This window comes from Corythoichthys intestinalis, chromosome 10, assembly GCF_030265065.1.
Source record: "Corythoichthys intestinalis isolate RoL2023-P3 chromosome 10, ASM3026506v1, whole genome shotgun sequence".
Taxonomy (NCBI): domain Eukaryota; kingdom Metazoa; phylum Chordata; class Actinopteri; order Syngnathiformes; family Syngnathidae; genus Corythoichthys; species Corythoichthys intestinalis.
Window position 1 is genome coordinate 57,915,401 of NC_080404.1, and position 21,360 is coordinate 57,936,760.

Consider the following 21,360-nt stretch of genomic DNA (forward strand, 5'->3'; position numbering starts at 1 on the left):
TCTATTCTATTCTATTCTATTCTATTCTATTCTTAGAGTAGAATAGTGTGTCCATAGTGCCACTATGTTCATAGGTAGCATCAGCGTGTAATAATGTATTTCTTGTTGTTGTTTTCCTCTTCTGTCTGCTTCCTTCATTTCTGTCCACCATAACAATACTAATACAGGTAGTCACCGGGTTACGAACGAGTTCCGTTCCAATGCTGGCGACGTAACCCGAAGTTCCGCGTAAATCGGAATTAACCCTTTAGGTACCCTAAAATAACTATCCAAAAAGGCCAAAAGTGTTGTATTTTGTTTAATGATGGGGGATACACTGCCCTCTGGTGGCAGTGTTGGCTCTGGCTGGACTCTCGTCTGACGTGGATAAAGGATAGCTGTGTTCTGGTTTAGCCCACATAAGGCTGTAAGTTGTTTCAGCTAATAGATGTTTGTGAACGCATTTGTGATTAAGTATACAGCTGCAGTTTGAGGAAGTATGTGTGAGTGATTTGCGATGAGAATTGAGCTAGCGGACTTTTTCTAGGCAAATTAGATGAATTTTATCTACTAAATTTACATATTGATCAGCCTAGATGGACGTTTGAACACCAATTGTTTTGTGTCAAGTTGGTAAAATGCGTGTCGTTTTGAACAGAAGTGTACATATGTGTGTTACATCTTTACAAATTGTCGAAATTGAAGGGAGTCAAAATCTTCAAAAAGCACAATTGCCTCGTTTGTTGTCTGTTAAGATGAACAACTTCATTTAGTGTGGGCAGAACACGTCATAATAACAAAGTAAAAAAATAAGATACTGTGAGGTATGAGGTACTTTTTATGTGACTTAAAAAAATAAAAACAAAAAAACGACCGGAGACAAAATGGCGGCGTAGAGGCCGGCGTCGTAAAGTCGGAATCACCTAAGTTGAGTACGTCGTAACCCAGGCACTACCAGTATTAAATAATAATAATTAAAAAAATTTTTTTTTTCATTAATCATTCTCATTTTTAGCTAGCGCCGTGCACATGATTTCCTTTCACAGGCCACACAATATAATGTGACGGGCTAGATCTGGCACTCAGGCCGCAGGTTTGACACGTTGTATAGAGGGGGGAAAAGTGGAGTGGTGCAATGTTTGAACACCTGTTCAAAAAAAAGTAAGAAGATAGGTACCAGTTGAAAGAGAAGTATAATACCCTTGTTGCGTAACTCGGCCATATTGAATATGGAATGCTGTTAAAAGACAGAGAACAATGTTGCTATTCTCACTCTCACTTTGTGCACTTTTAAGAAATGCCTTTAATTTAGATCAAGGGTGTCAAACTCATTTTGTACTTATGGTTTACTTTGAAGGCTCATCATGTCAGCCAACGCATACAGTGGGGCAAATAAGTATTTAGTCAACCACCAATTGTGCAAGTTCTCCTACTTGAAAAGATTAGAGAGGCTTGTAATTGTCAACGTGGGTAAACCTCAACCATGAGAGACAGAATGTGGAAAAAAAAAAAACAGAAAATCACATTGTTTGATTTTTAAAGAATTTATTTCCAAATTCGAGTGGAAAATAAGTATTTGGTCACCTACAAACAAGCAAGATTTCTGGCTATCAAAGAGGTCTAACTTCTTCTAACGAGGTCTAACGAGGGTGCACTCGTTACCTGTATCAATGGCACCTGTTTTAAAAGACACCTGTCCACAACCTCAGTCAGTCACACTCCAAACTCCACTATGGCCAAGACCAAAGAGCTGTCGAAGGACACCAGAGACAAAATTGTAGACCTGCACCAGGCTGGGAAGACTGAATCTGAAATAGGTAAAACGCTTGGTGTAAAGTAATCAACTGTGGGAGCAATTATTAGAAAATGGAAGACATAAAAGACCACAGGTAATCTCCCTCGATCTGGGGCTCCATGCAAGATCTCACCCCGTGGCGTCAAAATGATAACAAGAACGGTGAACAAAAATTCCAGAACCACACAGGGGGACCGAGTGAATGACCGACAGAGAGCTGGGACCACAGTAACAAAGGCTACTATCAGTAACACAATGCGCCGCCAGGGACTCAAATCCTGCACTGCCAGACGTGTTCCCCTGCTGAAGCCAGTACACGTCCAGGCCCGTCTGCGGTTCACTAGAGAGCATTTGGATGATCCAGAAGAGGACTGGGAGAATGTGTTATGGTCAGATGAAACCAAAATAGAATTTTTTGGTAGAAACACAGGTTCTCGTGTTTGAAGGAGAAAGAACACTCAATTGCACCCGAAGAACATCACACCCACTGTGAAGCATGGGGGTGGAAACATCATGCTTTGGGGCTGTTTTTCTGTAAAGGGACCAGGACAACTCATCTGTGTAAAGGAAAGAATGAATGGGGCCATGTATCGAGAAATTTTGAGTGAACGTCTCCTTCCATCAGCAAGGGTATTGAAGATGAGACGCGGCTGGGTCTTTTAGCATGACAGTGATCCCAAACACACAGCCAGGGCAACAAAGGAGTGGCTTCGGAAGAAGCATTTCAAGGTCCTGGAGTGGCCTAGCCAGTGCCAACTTTTGGAATTAACCAAACACTTATTTTCCACCATGATTTGCAAATAAATTCTTTCAAAATCAAAAAATGTGATTTTCTTTTGGGTTTTTTTCTCCACACTCTGTCTGTCATGGTTGAGGTTTACCCATGTTGACAATTACAGGCCTCTCTAATATTTTCAAGTGGGAGAACTTGCACAATTAGTGGTTGACTAAATACTTATTTGCCCCACTGTATACATCGTCAGCTCATTGGTTAACATTGATGGCGCTGGACGTCTGGTCTGTTATGACTTGAATGAGTCAAAATGGATCAGACGTCAAGGGCTCTGAAACTATTAGCCACTATTAATTGACAACTAAATGAGTATCAAATAAATCAGCAACTATTTTGATAGTCATTTCTGTCCACATCTAGGGAGGTTAGCCACAGCGCCATGGGCTTTACACTTATTGATGACACTGCGCACGGTAGACACAGGAACATTCAGGTCTTTGGAGATGGACTTGTCGCCTTGAGATTGCCCATGCCTCCTTACAATTTTTCTTCTCAAGTCCTCAGACAGTTCTTTGGTCTTCTTTCTTTTCTCCATGCTCAATGTAGTACACACAAGGACACAGAACAGAGGTTGAGTCAACTTTAATCCATTTTAACAAGCTGCAAGTTTGATTTAGTAATTGCCACCACCTGTTATGTGCCACAGGAAAGTAACAGGTGCTGTTAATTACACAAATTAGAGAAGCATCACATGATTTTTCAAAGGGTGCCAATACTTTTGTCCGGCCCATTTTGGGAGTTTCGTGTAAAATGATCATGATTTCCTATTTCTTTTTCCATTCTGTTTTGATTTTTTTCATTGCAAGCAAAAAAGAAATGAAGATATTACGACCAAAGCATTTATAATTGCAACCATTTTCTGGGAGAAATTGAGCACGATCTGACAGAATGGCAGGGGTGCCAATACTTTCGGCCAGCAGTGTAGATTAGTACTGCAACGATTACTAGATTAACTTGAGTAATTTGATTAGAAAAAAAGATTTGTATTAACTTTGCTGCTTCGAGCATTTTCTTAATTAAAGTGACATTGTAATGGTTTGTTTTGAAAGTGTTTGCATTTAGTTTTATTGACTTGGATGGAAACACTGCCCTTGAGTGGCAACAGTGAATATGACATAACTCATTGTACATGGCTGAATGCAGCTGCTCCCTGTTAAGACCAACATAAGCCAAGTTTTTGTTTGAGCCAACGTTTTTTTTTTAAATGCATTCCTAATTAAGCTTGGAGGTATACTGTTATTTAGCCAATTTTTGAGCCATTTGTAAAGAGCCTTAGGGAGAAAAAAACACTAGCATTTAAGGTAGCAGACTTTTGGAATGTATTGTCAAGTTCAAATACGAATCTTTAGGTAGACATTTATGATAATACCCAAAATAATGAGAGAAGGCTCTCAATTTAGTTGCTAATGTTTAAGAGATTGCTTCGAGTGCGCACCAGAAACAATCTGTTAAACATTAGCATTATCTAGCATTTAAGCTAGCGAACGTTGGCTATGCAAGTTAGCCAATTGTTCTTTTGTAAGATGCTCGTGGTGCGCACGACATAGTTTATTTCTGTCGATATCCCTTTAGGGTCTCCGTGAAAAAAAACAACAACTAAACATTCTCTCTTTTTTATATTTTTAATTTTTTTGTCTTATATTTAATAAACAGAAAGCAAAATACAGTTTATATTCTTTTTATTAAGTCTATTTTTTTTTTTTTTTTTAATAAATTTTAAATGTTGGGGGGGTTGTAAATCTTTCTTGTAAAGCTTTTCGGGTTTACTCGATCTTTCATTGAAGACTATAGAAATGTTATACACATATATATACATATTGTAATTTTCGGATTATAAGACGCTACTTTTTTCCTTCATTTTGAATCCTGCGGCTCATAGTCCAGTGCGGCTTATTTGTTGATTTATTTGGGTTAATAGGTCACACTTAATTTGAAAGCGGCGTCATATGACCGTCATAATAATGATATAACACTATCATGGGCATGAATGAATGCTGATGACATATGTCATTAAGCGTCATCTGGCAAATCATGTCACTAACTCCATTTATGTCCAGCATGACTCTTTTACATCCATTCAAAAGTGAGATCATTTGCCGGATAACAAGAAATGACATCTGTTATAAGCATTCATTAATGTTCATGACAGTGTCATGTCATAATTATGATTGTCTATTGACAGTCTTATTTTATTCTATTCGTGATTAAATGCGATTTTTATGTATAATTTTATTTCCTGTTTCGATTGTCTTTGTTTTTACGTTCTATTGATTTAATGTGATTTTTATGATCTTCATGTGATGTAAAGCACTTTGAATTGCCTTGTGTTGAATTGTGTTGTATGAATACATTTGCCTTTGCCTTATTTGTCTAATAAAGTGTTACCAAATATCGTAACTAGCAATTAATGAAACAACTGAAACAGTACCTGAAGAAATGATTAGCACAGAACGTGAATTTTGATATATTATTTACGTCTGTTGCGCTGAGATGCATGCTAGGAGGCATGTTGGACAACAACAGTGTTAACAGAGGTTGACTGTCTCCCCCAAGGGAGCAGCGATAGCCAAATGAAGCTTCTTGAATCAATGAAGCTTTGCTGGCAATTGGTTCAAAGCTTCATGGTGGCCTTATAGTGCAAAAATTATGGTTCATATATATGTATATATTATTGGGGGGGTGGCGGCCAAGTTCAATCCGTTTTGTGGCATAACGAGGTACTTTTTACAAAAAGCAGAGGAATCATCTTATGAAAAGAAGATGCAAGTAATTGGGAAGTCGCACTTATGTTCTATCCATCCAATATTTAGAAACTGGTTCTCATTGGTTGAGGGATGACAGATAGAGTACAGGCCAAAAGTATTGGCACCCATGCAATTCTGTCAGATAATACTCAATTTCTCCCAGAAAATGATTGCAATTACAAATATCTTCATTTATTTTGCTTGCAATAAAAACACAAAAGACAATGGGAAAAAAATTAAATCATTATCATTTTAAACAAAACTCAAAAACACAAATTTACACAAAAAAATTGGGCAGACAAAGGTATTGGCACCCTTTGAAAAATCATGTGATGCTTCTCTAATTTGTGTAATTAACACTAGCAATAACTAAATCACACTTGCAGCCAGTTAAAATGGATTAAAGTTGACTCAATCTCTGTCCTGTGTCCATGTGTGTACCACATGGTGCATGGAGAAAAGAAAGAAGACCAAAGTACTGTGTGAGGACTTGAGAAGCAAAATTGTGAGCAGTGTCAAGGCTATAAGTCCATCTAATTTAATTTAATTCAATTTTATTTGTATAGCCCTATATCACAACAAGGTTGTCTCAAAGGGCTTTGCAGAGGCAATATGATAAACAGTCAGAAACAGGAGATTAAAATAAATAAAGTTCTAGTCCAAGACCTGGGCATCGCTCATCCTTAGACACTCTACGTCGGCATGGAAAAACTCCAAAAACCCTTTGGAAAAAATGAGAAACCTTGGGGAGAACCACAGTCAGGAGAGATCCACTCCCAGGACCGATGGACAAAATGCACCAGGACTGCTAATGGGAATTAGCAGATTGAGTTAGTTTGTAGAGATGCAATAGAGTGAGGGAACAAGAGGAGGTCCACCTAGCCCAGTGGTGTCCAAACTATTCCACTTAGGGCCGCAGTGGGTGCTGGATTTCATTCCTACAAAACAAGATGACATCTTTTCACCAATCTGGTGTCTCACTGATTGCAGTCAGGTGCTGCTTGTTTAAGCACAAACTTCATTGGTTAAACTGTCTGTGCTCGATTGATAGGAACAAAAACCAGGACCCACAGCGGCCCTTGCGGACAGGTTTGGACAACCATGATCTAGCCTTTCCCCCCTCCAAGAGGGGTGGGGGGAAAGGGGACACTGGGTGACTAGTGATGAAGAGACTAGTCAACTAGATATTAAAATTAGAAAAGAGAAATAAAGTAAGAGAAGTGGTAGGTAGAGTGAGAAAAAGGAGATAGGACTCAGTGGCTGTACCCCCAGCATTACAGCTTCTAGTGCAGCTTAGACTGAACTGTGAGTCTAGTCCGATTTCAACTAGCCTGACCATAAGCTTTGTTGAATAGGAACGTTTTTAGTCTAATCTTAAATGTACAGACTGTGTTGGCTTCTTTAGTACTAGCTGGAAGCTGATTCCATAAGACCGGAGCTCCTACTGTACTTTTAGAGACCCTGGGAACTACCAGTAGACCTGCATTCTGAGAACGGAGTGTTCTGTTGGGGCGGTATGGAACCAGAGCATCGGTAAGATAAGATGGCCCCAAACCATTAATTGTCTTAAATGTAAGAAGGAGGATTTTAGATTTAATTCTAAACTCGACTGGAAGCCAGTGAAGGGCCTGGAGCACAGTGCTGTCTTCTATTAGTTCCTGTTAAAAGTCTTGCTGCTGCGTTCAGGACTAGCTGAAGACCTTTTAGAGAACTTTTAGGACAAGCTGCAAGTAGGGAGTTACAGTAATCCAATCAAGATGTAACGAACGTGTGAATTAATTTTTCTGCATCGTTTTTAGACAAGATATTTCTAATTTTGGCTATGTTGCGCAGGTAAAAAAAGGCTGTTCTGCAGGTTTGTTTAATATGAGCTTTAAATGATAAGTCTGGGTCAAATAGAACTCCTAGGTTTTGAAGTGTGGTGCTGGAGGCTACACTTACATTGTCCAGAATGACTATCTGGGCCGTTAAAGGGTCTCTCACACTTTTTGGGCCTATTATAAGCACTTTTCAGGGCTAAGTAGAAGATAATTAGTGCTCATCCAGGTATTTATATCTCGGACGCAAAATAATCTCCAAAGGTTATTATTGTTATTTTTATTTTATTTCTATTTATTTATTTTATTGTTATAGTTATTTTGTCTAAAAGTCGGGCTACCAAGTATTAGGCTGAGGATGCTTATACTTTTGTCTGGCCCAGTTTTTTGTAAAATGAAAATTATTTTAAAAATATTTTCATTCTCGTTTGTGAAATTATTTTCATTCTCGTTTGTGCTTTTTCATTGCAAGCAAAAAAATAAATAAATAAAGTTTTTTTTTTTTTTAAATGAAGCTATTACTACCAAAGCATTTGTAATTGCAATCATTTTCTGGGAGAAATCGAGCATTATCTGACAGAATTGCAGGGGTGCCAGCACTGTATGTCTTGAGGCATGTGCATTCTTATGGGGCAAACTCTCCAGTTCTTCATTATTAGCCTTCATTTTGTCTCCGCCTCTTGATGAATCGCAGCTTTGGGGGGGGGGGGGGAAGGAAAACAGGCATATTTGTAAAGGGCTCATAAAAATGATTGGCTTTGAGCATTTGAATTCGATTACTTCAATAACAACTCCTCTTCCGATGTGTTTTCACCGACCTCTTAACTCTTGGAGGATTTATGGGCCAGGTTGACAGGATGGGCTCAACCCCCATCTGCACACCTCCAGCCTAAGGCGACATTGGGCAACCAACCCCCTTCCAGGTGCAGCACAGCCCTGCAGCCTTGCTCGTCTGAACATTGAACACCAAACGCCATCCCTCACTTGATTTGTAAGGCGTCAGAAGCAACAAATTTCTTTTATTGCTATTCACCTTGCCCTCTTTCTGGTGGTGTCTGTGCGTGTGTGTAACTTGTTCTTTTGTAAGTTCACAGCGTACGTAATCCTCTGTTTGTGCACTGAATCGCTAAAAGATAGTGTACAGGTAGCCCTCGGGTTATGAACAATCTATTTTTGACCCCCCCTGGTCAAAAGTGGCCGTCTATGAGCTAACACGGACACAATTTTAGAAGATTTTGATAGGAACCTGTTGGTTCCTTTTTTTTCCCTTCCAAACAGTGACACATTTTTAATATACAGTCAGTGGTATGAAAAGTATCTGAACCTTTTGGATTTCCTCACATTTCTGCTTAAAATCCCCATCAAATGTGAGCTGATCTTTGTCAAAATCACACAGATGAGAAAGCAGTGTCTGCTTTAACTAAAACCACCCAAACATTTATAGGTTTTCATATTTTAATGAGGATAGTATGCAAACAATGACAGAAGGGGGAAATACGTTAGTGAACTATTACATTTAATATAATGAACTCCCCCACCCCCGCCCCCCTCAGTCTGGCACATCGATCAAGACTAATCTTGTTCATTCAGATTCCTGGGATGTCTGGCATGTCTTTAGGTCATGCCAGAGCATCTCAATGGGGTTCAAGTCTAGATTTTGACTTGGCCTCTTATTTGGGGGGAAGGGGGATTTTTTTCCCCAATTTCTATTTTTAAATTCTTGAAAGACAGTCTATGTACAGTAGTATGAAAAAATATCTAAACCTTTTGGAATTTCTCACATTTCTGCTTAAAATCACCAAATGTGATCTGATCTTTGTCAAAATTACACAGATGGAAAAACTAAACCACTAACTAACTAAAACCACCCAAACATTTATAGGTGCTCATATTTTAATGAGGATAGTATGCAAACAATGACAGATGGGGGGTATAAGTAAGTGAACCATCACATTTAATATTTTGTGCCCCCCCCCAAGAAGCAATAACTGATCATTCTAGCACATCCATCAGGACTAACCTTGGCCCATTTTTCTCTACAAAACTGCTGTAGTTCAGTCAGATTCCTGGGATGTCTGGCATGAATCGCTGTCTTCAGGTCATGCCACAGCATCTCAATGGGGTTCAAGTCTGGACTTTGACTTGGCCACTCCAGAACATGTATTTTGTTCATCTGAAACCATTCTGAAGTTGATTTACTTCTGTGTTTTGGATCATTGTCTTGTTGCAGCATCAATCCTCTTATTAGCTTCAACTGTCTGACAGACGGCTTCATGTTTTCCCGCAAAACATCCTTTTGAATTCATTCTTCCATTAATGATTGCAAGTTGTCCAGGCCCTGAGGCAACAAAACAGCCACAAATCATGATGCTCCCTCCACCATGCTTCACGGTGGGGATGAGGTGTTGATGTTGGTGAGCTGTTCCATTTTTCCTACATACATGACATTGTGTGTTACTCCCAAACAATTCAACTTTAATTTCGTCAGTCCAAAAAATATTTTGCCGAAACTTCCGTGGAGTGTCCAAGTGCCTTTTTGCGAATATTAACAATGTTTTGTTTTGTTTTGGTTTTTTTTTCAGCAGTGGCTTCCTCTGTGCAGTCCTCCCATGAACACCATTCTTGGCCATTGTTTTAAATATAGTTGAGATATTGGACTGTGCCAGTGATTTCTTTAATTCTTTAGCAGACACTCTTGGGTTCTTTTTTGACTCTCTGACTATTCTGCGCTGAACTCTTGGTGTCATGTTTGGTGGACGACCACTCCTTAGGAGAGAAGCAACAGTGCCAAACTCTCTCCATTCGTAGACAACTTTTTTTATTGTCGATTGATGAACATCCAGAATTTTCTAGATGGTTTTGTAGCCTTTCCCAGCTTTATACAAATCAACAACCCTTGATCGCAGGTCTTCAGACAGCTCTTTTGACCGAGCCATGATGCACATCGGACAACGCTTCTTATCAAGACAATTCTTACCAGGTGTGTGTTTTATAGTGGTCAGAGAAGCTAGCTTTATGCCACTCATCAGTGATTGGGCACACACCTGACTTAAATTGTTTGGTAAAAATTGGTTTCAATTAGTTTGCATGCTATCCTTATTAAAATGTGAAAACCTATAAAGTTTGGGTGCTTTTAGTTAAAGCAGACACTGTTTTTACATCTAAGTGATTTTGATAAAGATCAGATCACATTTGATGATGATTTTGTACAGAAATGTGAGAAATTCCAAAATTTTCAGATACTTTTCATTCCACTGTATGAAAGGGATCCAGGAAGCCTCGTCTCTGTACAATTGCTGCTCTTTTGAAGCAAAACAAAAGTTTACATTAAAAAACAACGGCAAGTCCTGCAATGTGACTTTTGCGCATGCGCAAAATGCCATGGCGATGTTCAAACGATATACAGTGGGGCAAATAAGTATTTAGTCAACCACTAATTGGGCAAGTTCTCCCACTTGAAAATATTAGAGAGGCCTGTAATTGTCAACATGGGTAAACCTTAACCATGAGAGACAGAATGTGGAAAAAAAAACAGAAAATCACATTGTTTGATTTTTAAAGAATTTTTTAGCAAATCATGGGGGAAAATAAGTATTTGGTCAATACCAATAGTTCATCTCAATACTTTGTTATGTACCCTTTGTTGGCAATAACGGAGGCCAAACGTTTTCTGTAACTCTTCACAAGCTTTTCACACACTGTTGCTGGTATTTTGGCCCATTCCTCCATGCAGATCTCCTCTAGAGCAGTGATGTTTTGGGGCAGCACAGACTTTCAACTCCCTCCTCACCCCGTGGCGTCAGAATGATAACAAGAACGGGGAGCAAAAATTCCAGAACCACACGGGGGGACCTAGAGAATGACCTACAGAGAGCTAGGACCACAGTAACAAAGGCTACTATCAGTAACACAATGCGCCGCCAGGGACTCAAATCCTGCACTGCCAGACGTGTCCCCGTGCTGAAGAAAGTACACGTCCAGGCCCGTCTGCGGTTCGCTAGAGAGCATTTGGATGATCCAGAAGAGGACTGGGAGAATGTGTTATGGTCAGATGAAACCAAAATAGAACTTTTTGTTAGAAACACAGGTTCTCGTGTTTGGAAGAAAAAGAATACTGAATTGCACCATACCCACTGTGAAGCATGGGGGTGGAAACATCATGCTTTGGGACTGTTTTTCTGCAAAGGGACCAGGACGACTCATCTGTGTAAAGGAAAGAATGAATGGAGCCACGATTTTGAGTGAAAATCTCCTTCCATCAGCAAGGGCATTGAAGATGACTGGGTCTTTCAGCATGACAATGATCTCAAACAAACAGCCATGGCAACAAAGAAGTGGCTTCGTAAGAAGCATTTCAACGTCCAAGAGTGGCCTAGCCAGTCTCCAGATCTCAACCCCATAGAAAATGTGTGAAGGGAGTTGAAGGTCCACAAAACATCACTGCTCTAGAGGAGATCTGCATGGAGGAATGGGCCAAAATACCAGCAACAGTGTGTGAAAAGCTTGTGAAGAGTTACAGAATGTTTGGCCTCCGTTACTGCCAACAAAGGGTATATAACAAAGTATTGAGATGAACTTTTGGTATTGACCAAATACTTATTTTCCACCATGATTTGCATATAAATTATTTAAAAATCAAACTATGTGATTTTCTGTTGTTTTTTCCCACATTCTGTCTCTCATGGTTGAGGTTTACCCATGTTGACAATTACAGGCCTCTCTTTTCAAGTGGGAGAACTTGCACAATTAGTGGTTGACTAAATACCTATTTGCCCCACTGTATTGTGCAGGCCTAATAGGAAGTGACTCAAGACCAGTAAATGCCACAAAACTGGCTGTGAATGCTCTGGTTTCAGTTCCATTGATGCCTCTAGATGTCCAATCCGATCAAATGAATTGGATGCCTAGTGCCTTCAATGGCAGCCAACTGTAGACACTATTCTAATGGAAGATTTTGCTAGCAACTTGTTGATTCCTTTTTTTTTTTTTTTTTTTTAAACAGTGACACATTTTTAAAACGATATATCAATTCTCCAAGTGGACAAACACATCAATGGCAAAATTTTGTGCAAATGTTTTCAAAAGCAGTCTTATGAAAAGCAGGTGTTTTGAAAAGACATTTATCTAGAAATATGACGGAAACCAGCATCTGCATGTAGTTTCTCGCGTTATAATTCGTTACAGAAGATGAATCACACAAACCCTCACGCTGTAGCAACACAAAGATCCCTGCCGTCTATTTGACCCGGCCACACAATCATCCACTGTCTTTTCAGTCATTGTAGCAGTCACAGTCGGTTGACACCCCCTTCGCCACGGCTGCCCTATTATGTGGCTTGGCAAGGGGCGGTTCATAACATGGTGGTTGATACAATGGTGGCATTGACACAGGTGATCCCGTGCATTCAGCCAGGAGTCTGTGTTGTCATGTTTCTCTTTTCATGGCCGAGTAAAACAAGCGACTCCAGGTGCAGGTGTTGGCACAAAAAGTTTCATTTTCACCAGCAGGTGACTTTCCTGCGAATGATCAATGTTGTATGCTGTATGTAGATTAGGGCTGGGCGATATGGCCTAAAGTACGTATCACGGTAAATTGAGCAGACTTACCTTGATAACGATAAATGACGATAAAGTCGCCTAAGCGGACTGTTATATAATTTGAAAATCTCAATCAATGCGTGAAATACCAATGAACTGTTTCTCATTCATTTATAAACCAGTTTTCAATTTGATATATTTAAACACTTGTACATGCAGTCTGAACATTAAGTATATAAAAATGTCTTGTAAACCATAAGAATTCAAGTGTGAACATTTATAACAGCTTGTATGACTTGAGCAATGTGCAACATTATAAAAATCAATACGACGATGTCATTGTATCACAAATGACTTACAGTTTGAACAAAACACTTCAAACAGACAACTAATTGTTAATGGCTGCTGAGACATTATTACTCAACACAAGGGTTTACGTCAAGGTTTCAGGTTTTTCTCCCCAGAGCATTATTTAATACATGCAACCACACATGCACCCCCCACACAGACACACACACACACACACACACTGAAGCTACTGTATATTGCTCTTTTGCCAATGAAACGTTTAAAATGTTATCATGGCAGTCAGGACACAGAATAAAGCAAGCACATACAGAAAAATAGATGTGGCCATTAAACGGTCATATTATAGGCTTCACTGTTGCATTATAATCTATGCTGAATGTTTTCCCCTCATAAAAGATATGAAAGAAATCACACACATACAAAATAACGAGACATACTAATTATCTGGGTCTTTGCCTAGGCAAAGGCCAAATAGTGTTGTTCTGCAACTTTATTCTTCTTCTTAAATATCTTATTCTCCATGTTTTTTCGGCGCGCTGCGCAGCCCGAATCATTTGACCGATTGATCGGCACCCTTCAAGTATGAAAACGACCGAAAAATTTGCGCGACACAGGCTTTTTTTCGAAATATTTTAACGGGAGAAATTAGCAGCTACAGCATTGGCATTCTACCTCACAATATTTACATAAAATAAATGCTAACTGCACGTTTTTTTTTTTTTTTGCTTTTAACCAATAATGGTGACTGTTTTATTTACGTCCATATCTATAAAGAATTCTAGAATTTAAGCATGTTTTATTTACGTCCATATCTATAAAGAATTGTGGAATTTAAGCATTTATTCACAAGAATTTAACGGAAAAAGCTCTTTGTTTACATAGGGTGGCCGCTAATTTGCTTACCGACTAGCCCCATAGTTTGTAATAGATACGTAAAATAAGCACTAACTGCACGTTTTTTTGTTGTTGTTGTTGTTTTTTTGCTTTTAACCAAGAATTGAGATTTTTTATGTCCATATTTATAAGGAATTAAGGGATTTTATATATTATAAGGGATTTAAGCATTTATTCACAAGAATTTTCAACGGAAAAAGCTCTTTGTCTGTGATATGGCGGCCGCTAATTTGCTTACCGACTAACCTCATAGTTCACAATATTTACGTAAAATAAAAGCTAACTGCACTTTTTTTGTTTTTTTGTTTTTTTGCTTTTAACCAAGAAACGAGACTGTTACATCTATATCTATAAACTGTTCAGGGTTTTAAGCATTTATTCACAAGAATTAAACAGAAAAAGTTTTTGTTTACATATTGCGGCCGCTAATTTGCTTACCGACTAGCATCATGGTTCGCAATATTTATGTAAAATAAATGCTAACTGCACGTTTTTTTTTGCTTTTAACCAAGAATCGAGACTGTTTTACGTCTATATCTATAAAGAATACAGGGATTTAAGCATTTATTCACAAGAATTTAACGGAATTTTCAACGGGAAAAAGCGCTTTCTGCGGGACATGGCGGCCGCTAATTTGCTTACTGAGTAGCACCATAGTTTGCAATACGTAGAATAAATGCTACCTGAACGTTTTTATTTGCTTTCAACCAAGAATCGAGACCGTTTTACATCCATATCTATAAACTTCAGGGATTTAAGCATTTATTCACAAGCATTTAACGGAAAAAGCTCATTGTTTACATATGACGGCCACTAATTTGCTTACCAACTAGCATTGTAGTTCGCCATATTTACATAAAATAAATGCTAACTGCCCGTTTTTTTTTTTGCTTTCAACCAAGAATCGAGACACAAGAACTGCCCGTTTTTTTTGCTTTGCTTTTAACCAAGAATTTAGACACAAGAACTGCCCGTTTTTTGTGCTTTTAACCAAGAATCAAGACTGTTTTACGTCCATATCTATAAAGAATTCAGGGATTTATTCACAAGAATTTTCAACGGAAAAAGCTCTTTGTTTGTGTTTCCACTGGGTCAGCTTTGATGGAGACAGGCCCCCCTATGAATCGGCCCCGCGCCCCGTGTCCCATCAATTTATTATGTAATAACCCCTAACCCTAACCCTATTATTGAGTCTATGGGTTGAATAATGTTTTTACAAGTCTAAATTTACCACATATATCACTTCAGAGGCATGTTGGCACATTAAAATGTGTCTTTCTTTTGATTAATGGTGGATTGCAAGCAATTTTCAGGTGCATTTCGCCACCTATTGTATCAGAATATGCAGCACCCATGTTGCCACCCTTACAATTTAGGTACACAAAAACTGTCTAAAGAATTTAAGAAGAAAATAAACTTGAATTTTTGCTGCTCTTTCCCCGATTCATGTCCTATTTTCTCCTCATTACAGTTCCTCCGGGTGGATCAGGACAAAGAGTGCAACATGGAATGCAGCAGAGCTCCACGCAAACCCTTGTGCGCCTCAGATGGCAGGACCTTCACATCTCGCTGCGAGTTCCTTCGAGCCAAGTGCCGCGACCCCCAGCTGGAGGTCATCCGAGGGCCATGCAAAGGTCAGGTCATGAGTCACGCTTCATCGCCGCCTGATGCTCTCAAATACGCAGAGGGGGTGACGGGGGAAACTTCTGGCTTAAATTCATTTCAGCATAATTGATTCTTTGAGTGCCGGGAGGACAAGTGGGCTTGACGTGGTGAGAGTGTGTGTGGGAGGCTTTGATTTCTAGAGTCTCACATTGGCATAGACGTGGATGTGGTGCAGAGATGTTCAAGTGATTATTTCCGTTTTTTAAAATAACCTCATTAGATGCACTCAGTTAATCTATAAGCATGGGTGAAAGTGGGCCAGAACAATCAGGAACGCAGTTCCGGTATAATATTCAGGGTATGAATGCTGTTTCGGTATACAGTGCTTTGATTCCGAAAATATGACGGCAACTGTTAAAACGCTATGTAAAAAAAAATTTTTTTTTAATGCTAAACTGCCACACATGCATTTCATCTCCAAGAAGAAAACAATCTACCAACATCAGATTTACATACACAAGTGTTAACAGCAAGCATAATAAAGTGCTTGTGTAGCCACCAATATTTATTATTTATTTGATTCCACGGACGGCATGGAGGTTTCCCCAGCTGCTGCAGTTATCTGAGTCTGATGATGATGAGTCACGTCAATGTGCGAATGCATGCAGCAAAGCAAAACGCCTAAACTCATTTATCCGTTCAGTTGGCTGACATACTGACATGTGATCAGCAGAGATACAGTGCCTTGCAAAAGTATTCGGCCCCCTTGAATCTTGCAACCGTTCGCCACATTTCAGGCTTCAAACATAAAGATGTGAAATTTAATTTTTTTGTCAAGAATCAACAACAAGTGGGACACAATCGTGAAGTGGAACAACATTTATTGGATAATTTCAACTTTTTTAACAAATAAAAAACTGAAAAGTGGGGCGTGCAATATTATTCGGCCCCTTTACTTTCAGTGCAGCAAACTCACTCCAGAAGTTAAGTGAGGATCTCTGAATGATCCAATGTTGTCCTATATGACCGATAATGATAAATAGAATCCACCTGTGTGTAATCAAGTCTCCGTATAAATGCACCTGCTCTGTGATAGTCTCAGGGTTCTGTTTAAAGTGCAGAGAGCATTATGAAAACCAAGGAACACACCAGGCAGGTCCGAGATACTGTTGTGGAGGGGTTTAAAACCGGATTTGGATACAAAAATATTTCCCAAGCTTTAAACATCTCAAGGAGCACTGTGCAAGCCATCATATTGAAATGGAAGGAGCGTCAGACCACTACCAAGACCCGGCCGTCCTTCCAAACTTTCTTCTCAAACAAGGAGAAAACTGATCAGAGATGCAGCAAGAAGCAAGAAGAAAGCCATTTCTCAAAGATATCCATAAAAAGTCTCGTTTAAAGTTTGCCACAAGCCACCTGGGAGACACACCAAACATGTGGAAGAAGGTGCTCTGGTCAGATGAAACCAAAATTGAACTTTTTGGCCACAATGGAAAACGATATGTTTGGCGTAAAAGCAACACAGCTCATCACCCTGAACACACCATCCCCACTGTCAAACATAGTGGTGGCAGCATCATGGTTTGGGCCTACTTTTCTTCAGCAGGGACAGGGAAGATGGTTAAAATTGACGGGAAGATGGATGCAGCCAAATACAGGAACATTCTGGAAGAAAACCTGTTGGTATCTGCACAAGACCTGAGACTGGGACGGAGATTTATCTTCCAACAGGACAATGATCCAAAACATAAAGCCAAATCTACAATGGAATGGTTGAAAAATAAACGTATCCAGGTGTTAGAATGGCCAAGTCAAAGTCCAGACCTGAATCCAATGGAGAATCTGTGGAAAGAGCTGAAGACTGCTGTTCACAAACACTCTCCATCCAACCTCACTGAGCTGGAGCTGTTTTGCAAGGAAGAATGGGCAAGAATGTCAGTCTCTCGATGTGCAAAACTGATAGAAACATACCCCAAGCGACTTGCAGCTGTAATTGGAGCAAAAGGTGGCGCTACAAAGTATTAACGCAAGGGGGCCGAATAATATTGCACGCCCCACTTTTCAGTTTTTTATTTGTTAAAAAAGTTTAAATTATCCAATAAATTTTGTTCCACTTCACGAATGTGTCCCACTTGTTGTTGATTCTTGACAAAAAATTAAAATTTGTTATCTTTATGTTTGAAGTCTGAAATGTGGCGAAAGGTTGCAAGGTTCAAGGGGGCCGAATACTTTTGCAAGGCACTGTATCTATAAAGAATTCAGGGATTTAAGCATTTATTCACAAGAATTTTCAACGGAAAAGCTCTGTTTACCTCAGGCGGCCGCTAGCTACATTCACTAATGCATTGATTGTGAACTGTTTACATAAATAAATGCTAACTGCCCTTTTTTTTTTGCTCTTTTAACCAAGAATCGAGACTGTTTTACGTCCATATCGCTAAAGAATTCAGGGATTTAAGTATTTATTCACAAGAATTTTCACCGGAAAAACTCTGTTTACATAAGGCCGTCGCTAGCTACATTCACTAATAGACTAGCATCGTACTTTGAAATATTTATGTAAAATAAATGCTAACTGCATGTTTTTGGGTTTTTTTTTTTTTTTTGCTTTTACACAAGAATCAATATTGTTTCACATCCATTTCTATAAAGAATTCAGGGATTTAAGCATTTGTTCACAGGAATTTTCACCTGAAAAGCTCTGCTCACATAAGGTGGCCACTAATTTGCTTACTGACTAGCATCATAGTTTGAAATATTTACATAAAATAAATGCTAACTGAACATTTTTTTTGCTTTGAACCCAGAATCGAGATGGTTTTACGTCCATATCTACAAAGAATTTGGAGCTTTAAGCATATATTCACAAGAATTTTCAACGAAAAAAGCTCATTGTCTGTGATTCCACTCGGTCAGCTTTGACGGCCTCGCCAACAATGCAGGCCCCCTATTTAACGGCCCCGTGTCCCGTCAATACATTATGAAGTCTATGGATGGGGGGCCAACTTCACGAAGGTACTATCACACCCCTACCAAAATGTCCTCCGATATAACAAAATTTGTCAATGAGCCATCGTGATGGGTTTACAGACAGCCTCATTGTTTTGAAAGAAAGAAAGAATATGCCGTCTCAATCCCCTGCCTACACTATCCCTTTAGTTAATTGCTCTTTACTTCTGACACATCACCATTGAAGAAAAGTGTTTGTCAACATATAGCAATGTCTCACTTGATAGAGAAACCTTTTCCACAATTGTATGCCCATGCTGGGTCTCTATGGCAACATCTTCTAGCAGACAGATGTAGAGGAATCCAGCCAGGAAGCTGAAAGGGACGAAAGACCATGAAAGTCATATTGTATGTGTCAAAAACATTGTAAGAGTTTAGACCCCCGTCTGCTTTTGGATGGCAGGGGTGAAAGGAGCAGGAGCTGCATTCATATTAGAAACTGAAACCAGACAGACCCAGTAAATGCAACAAAGATCGGGGAGACGCTATTACATTTGTTTTTTATAACCGAGCCGGAATGAATCAAGTCTCCTGTCATTTTTTCCATTCAGCTCTTTTAGGTCAAAGCCCCCTCGGAGAAGAATGATGGTTTTGGGATTTTCCAGAAGCTCTAACTTTAGAGCTTCTTAATTCCCTGTTTTCCTCCATCACCTTGCCCCTCCTCGCCAGTGACACGTGATCAACTAGCATGCTTTATGATCATTTGACGATCCGTACTCGTGTGACCAAATGAATACATTTTTTGACATGTTGCGTGAGCCATTGTTTTGATAGGCTGTGAGACAGACGGGCACTGTGTGTCACACCGAGTTAGCGTTGAAGCGCCACTGAAAGTTTAAACAGATGCTGCAATTGGCTAATAGGAAATAAGATTTAACACTGGAACTACTGTTTTTTTTTTTTTTTTTTTTTTGGCTATAAAGAAATACTAGAAAGGCGTCAAATGACCCCGATACCAAACTGACTACTTGTCAAACAATAGACCACTCAAACAAGCAATCAAGCAGCCTAGGTGTGAAGGGGGGTTTCACTCTAGATAGCTGCAGTTAGCATCTTGAATATTTGCAAATCCAGACTTGTTATCTCCTAAATGATAAGTGGGCCATGCGGCATGAAACTACGACTAGCATCCAGAACTGTAGCTAAACCAGACTGTCTACATTTTAGAAAATCTGGGACAAATCCCATCAAGTACCTTTACTTTCTCTTGACAAGTCCAACATTCAGTTTTTAAGGTTCACAGTTTATTATGTTGATGCACTCAATGACCAAAGAACTTTCCACAGCAGCTTAGAATTGACATTCAACTGGTGCCCAAGTAAGGCCATGCCATTGATAGCTATGCACGTCCAAATTTTCCATTCATTTTCAATATAAAAAATGTAAAAAAAAAAAAAATTTTAAAAACCTGTGGTTATAAGTTTTGACCATACACGTACCGTTACAGCGCATTGACATGACAAAGCCATTTTGCCATATACCAAAAGAAAATGCCATACACCAAATGCCATTTTGCCACATAAAAAAAGCCACTGTGTATCAAATACTTGTTCTCCCCACTTCACCCCAAAAAATGCCATATACCAAAAGCCATTTTGCCACATATTAGAAAAAATGCCATATACAAAAAGACATTTTGCCATTTACACCCAAAAAATTGCCATGTACAAAAAAGCCATATACCAAAATCCATTTTTCCATATACCACAAAAATGCCACATACCCCCCAAAAATGCCATATACCAAAAGCCATTTTGCCACATACCCTAAAAAATGCCATATACCAAAAGCCATCTTGCCACATACCAGAAAAAATACCATATACAAAAAGACATTTTGCCGTATACCCCCAAAAAATGCCATGTACAAAAAAAGCCATATACCTAAAGCCATTTTGCCATATTCCAAAAAATGTATACCAAAATCGATTTTGCCACATACAAAAAAATGCCACATATCCCAAAAAATGCCATATACAAAAGCCATTTGCCACATACCAGAAAAAAGCCACATACCCCCCCAAAAAAATGCAGTACACCAAAAGCCATTTTGCCACGTACCAGAAAAAAATGCCCTATACAAAAATCCATTTTGCCATTTACCCAAAAAAAAAAAAAAAAAAAAAAAAAAAGCCACATACCCAAAAAAAGGCCATATACCAAAAGCCATTTTGCCACATACAATACCAGGAAAAGCCACATACCCAAAATATGTCATATATTAAAAGCCATTTTGCCATATACCAGAAAAAATGCCATATACAAAAAGACATTTCGCAGTATACCCCCAAAAATGCCATGTACAAAAAAAGCCATTTTGCCATATACCAAAAAAATGCTGTATACCAAAATCAATTTTTCCATACACCAAAAAATGCCATACACCAAAATCCATTTTGCCATATACCAAAAAACTGCCATATACCCCAAAAAAATGCCATATACCAAAAGCCATTTTGCCACATACCAGAAAAAATCCCATATACAAAAAGACATTTTGCCATATACCCCCCAAAAAAATGCCATCTACAAAAAAAGCCATACACCAAATTCCATTTTTTCCATATACCAAAAAAATGCCATATACCAAAAGTCATTTTGCCACATACCCCAAAAAATGCCATATACCAAAAGCCATCTTGCCACATACCAGAAAAAATACCATATACAAAAAGACATTTTGCTGTATACCCCCAAAAAATGCCATGTACAAAAAAGCCATATACCAAAAGCCATTTTGCCATATTCCAAAAAATGTATACCAAAATCGATTTTGCCATATACCAAAAAAAAAAAAACATATACCCAAAGCCATTTTGCCACATACCAGAAAAAAAGCCATATACCTGGAAAAATGCCACGTAAAAAAAGCCAT

The 21,360-nt window shown here is 38.9% G+C and overlaps 1 protein-coding gene across 4 annotated transcripts in view; it reads left to right on the plus strand.

Moving 5' to 3' along the window:
• The window catches only part of smoc2 (SPARC related modular calcium binding 2), a 112,341-nt gene that overhangs the window by 56,131 nt on the left and 34,850 nt on the right, over nucleotides 1–21,360 (plus strand). For all 4 annotated transcript variants that reach the window (XM_057847327.1, XM_057847328.1, XM_057847326.1 and 1 more), the window contains exon 2: nucleotides 15,341–15,503. In XM_057847327.1, the coding sequence (XP_057703310.1) occupies nucleotides 15,341–15,503 (163 nt within the window). The remainder of the gene's footprint in view (nucleotides 1–15,340; nucleotides 15,504–21,360) is intronic.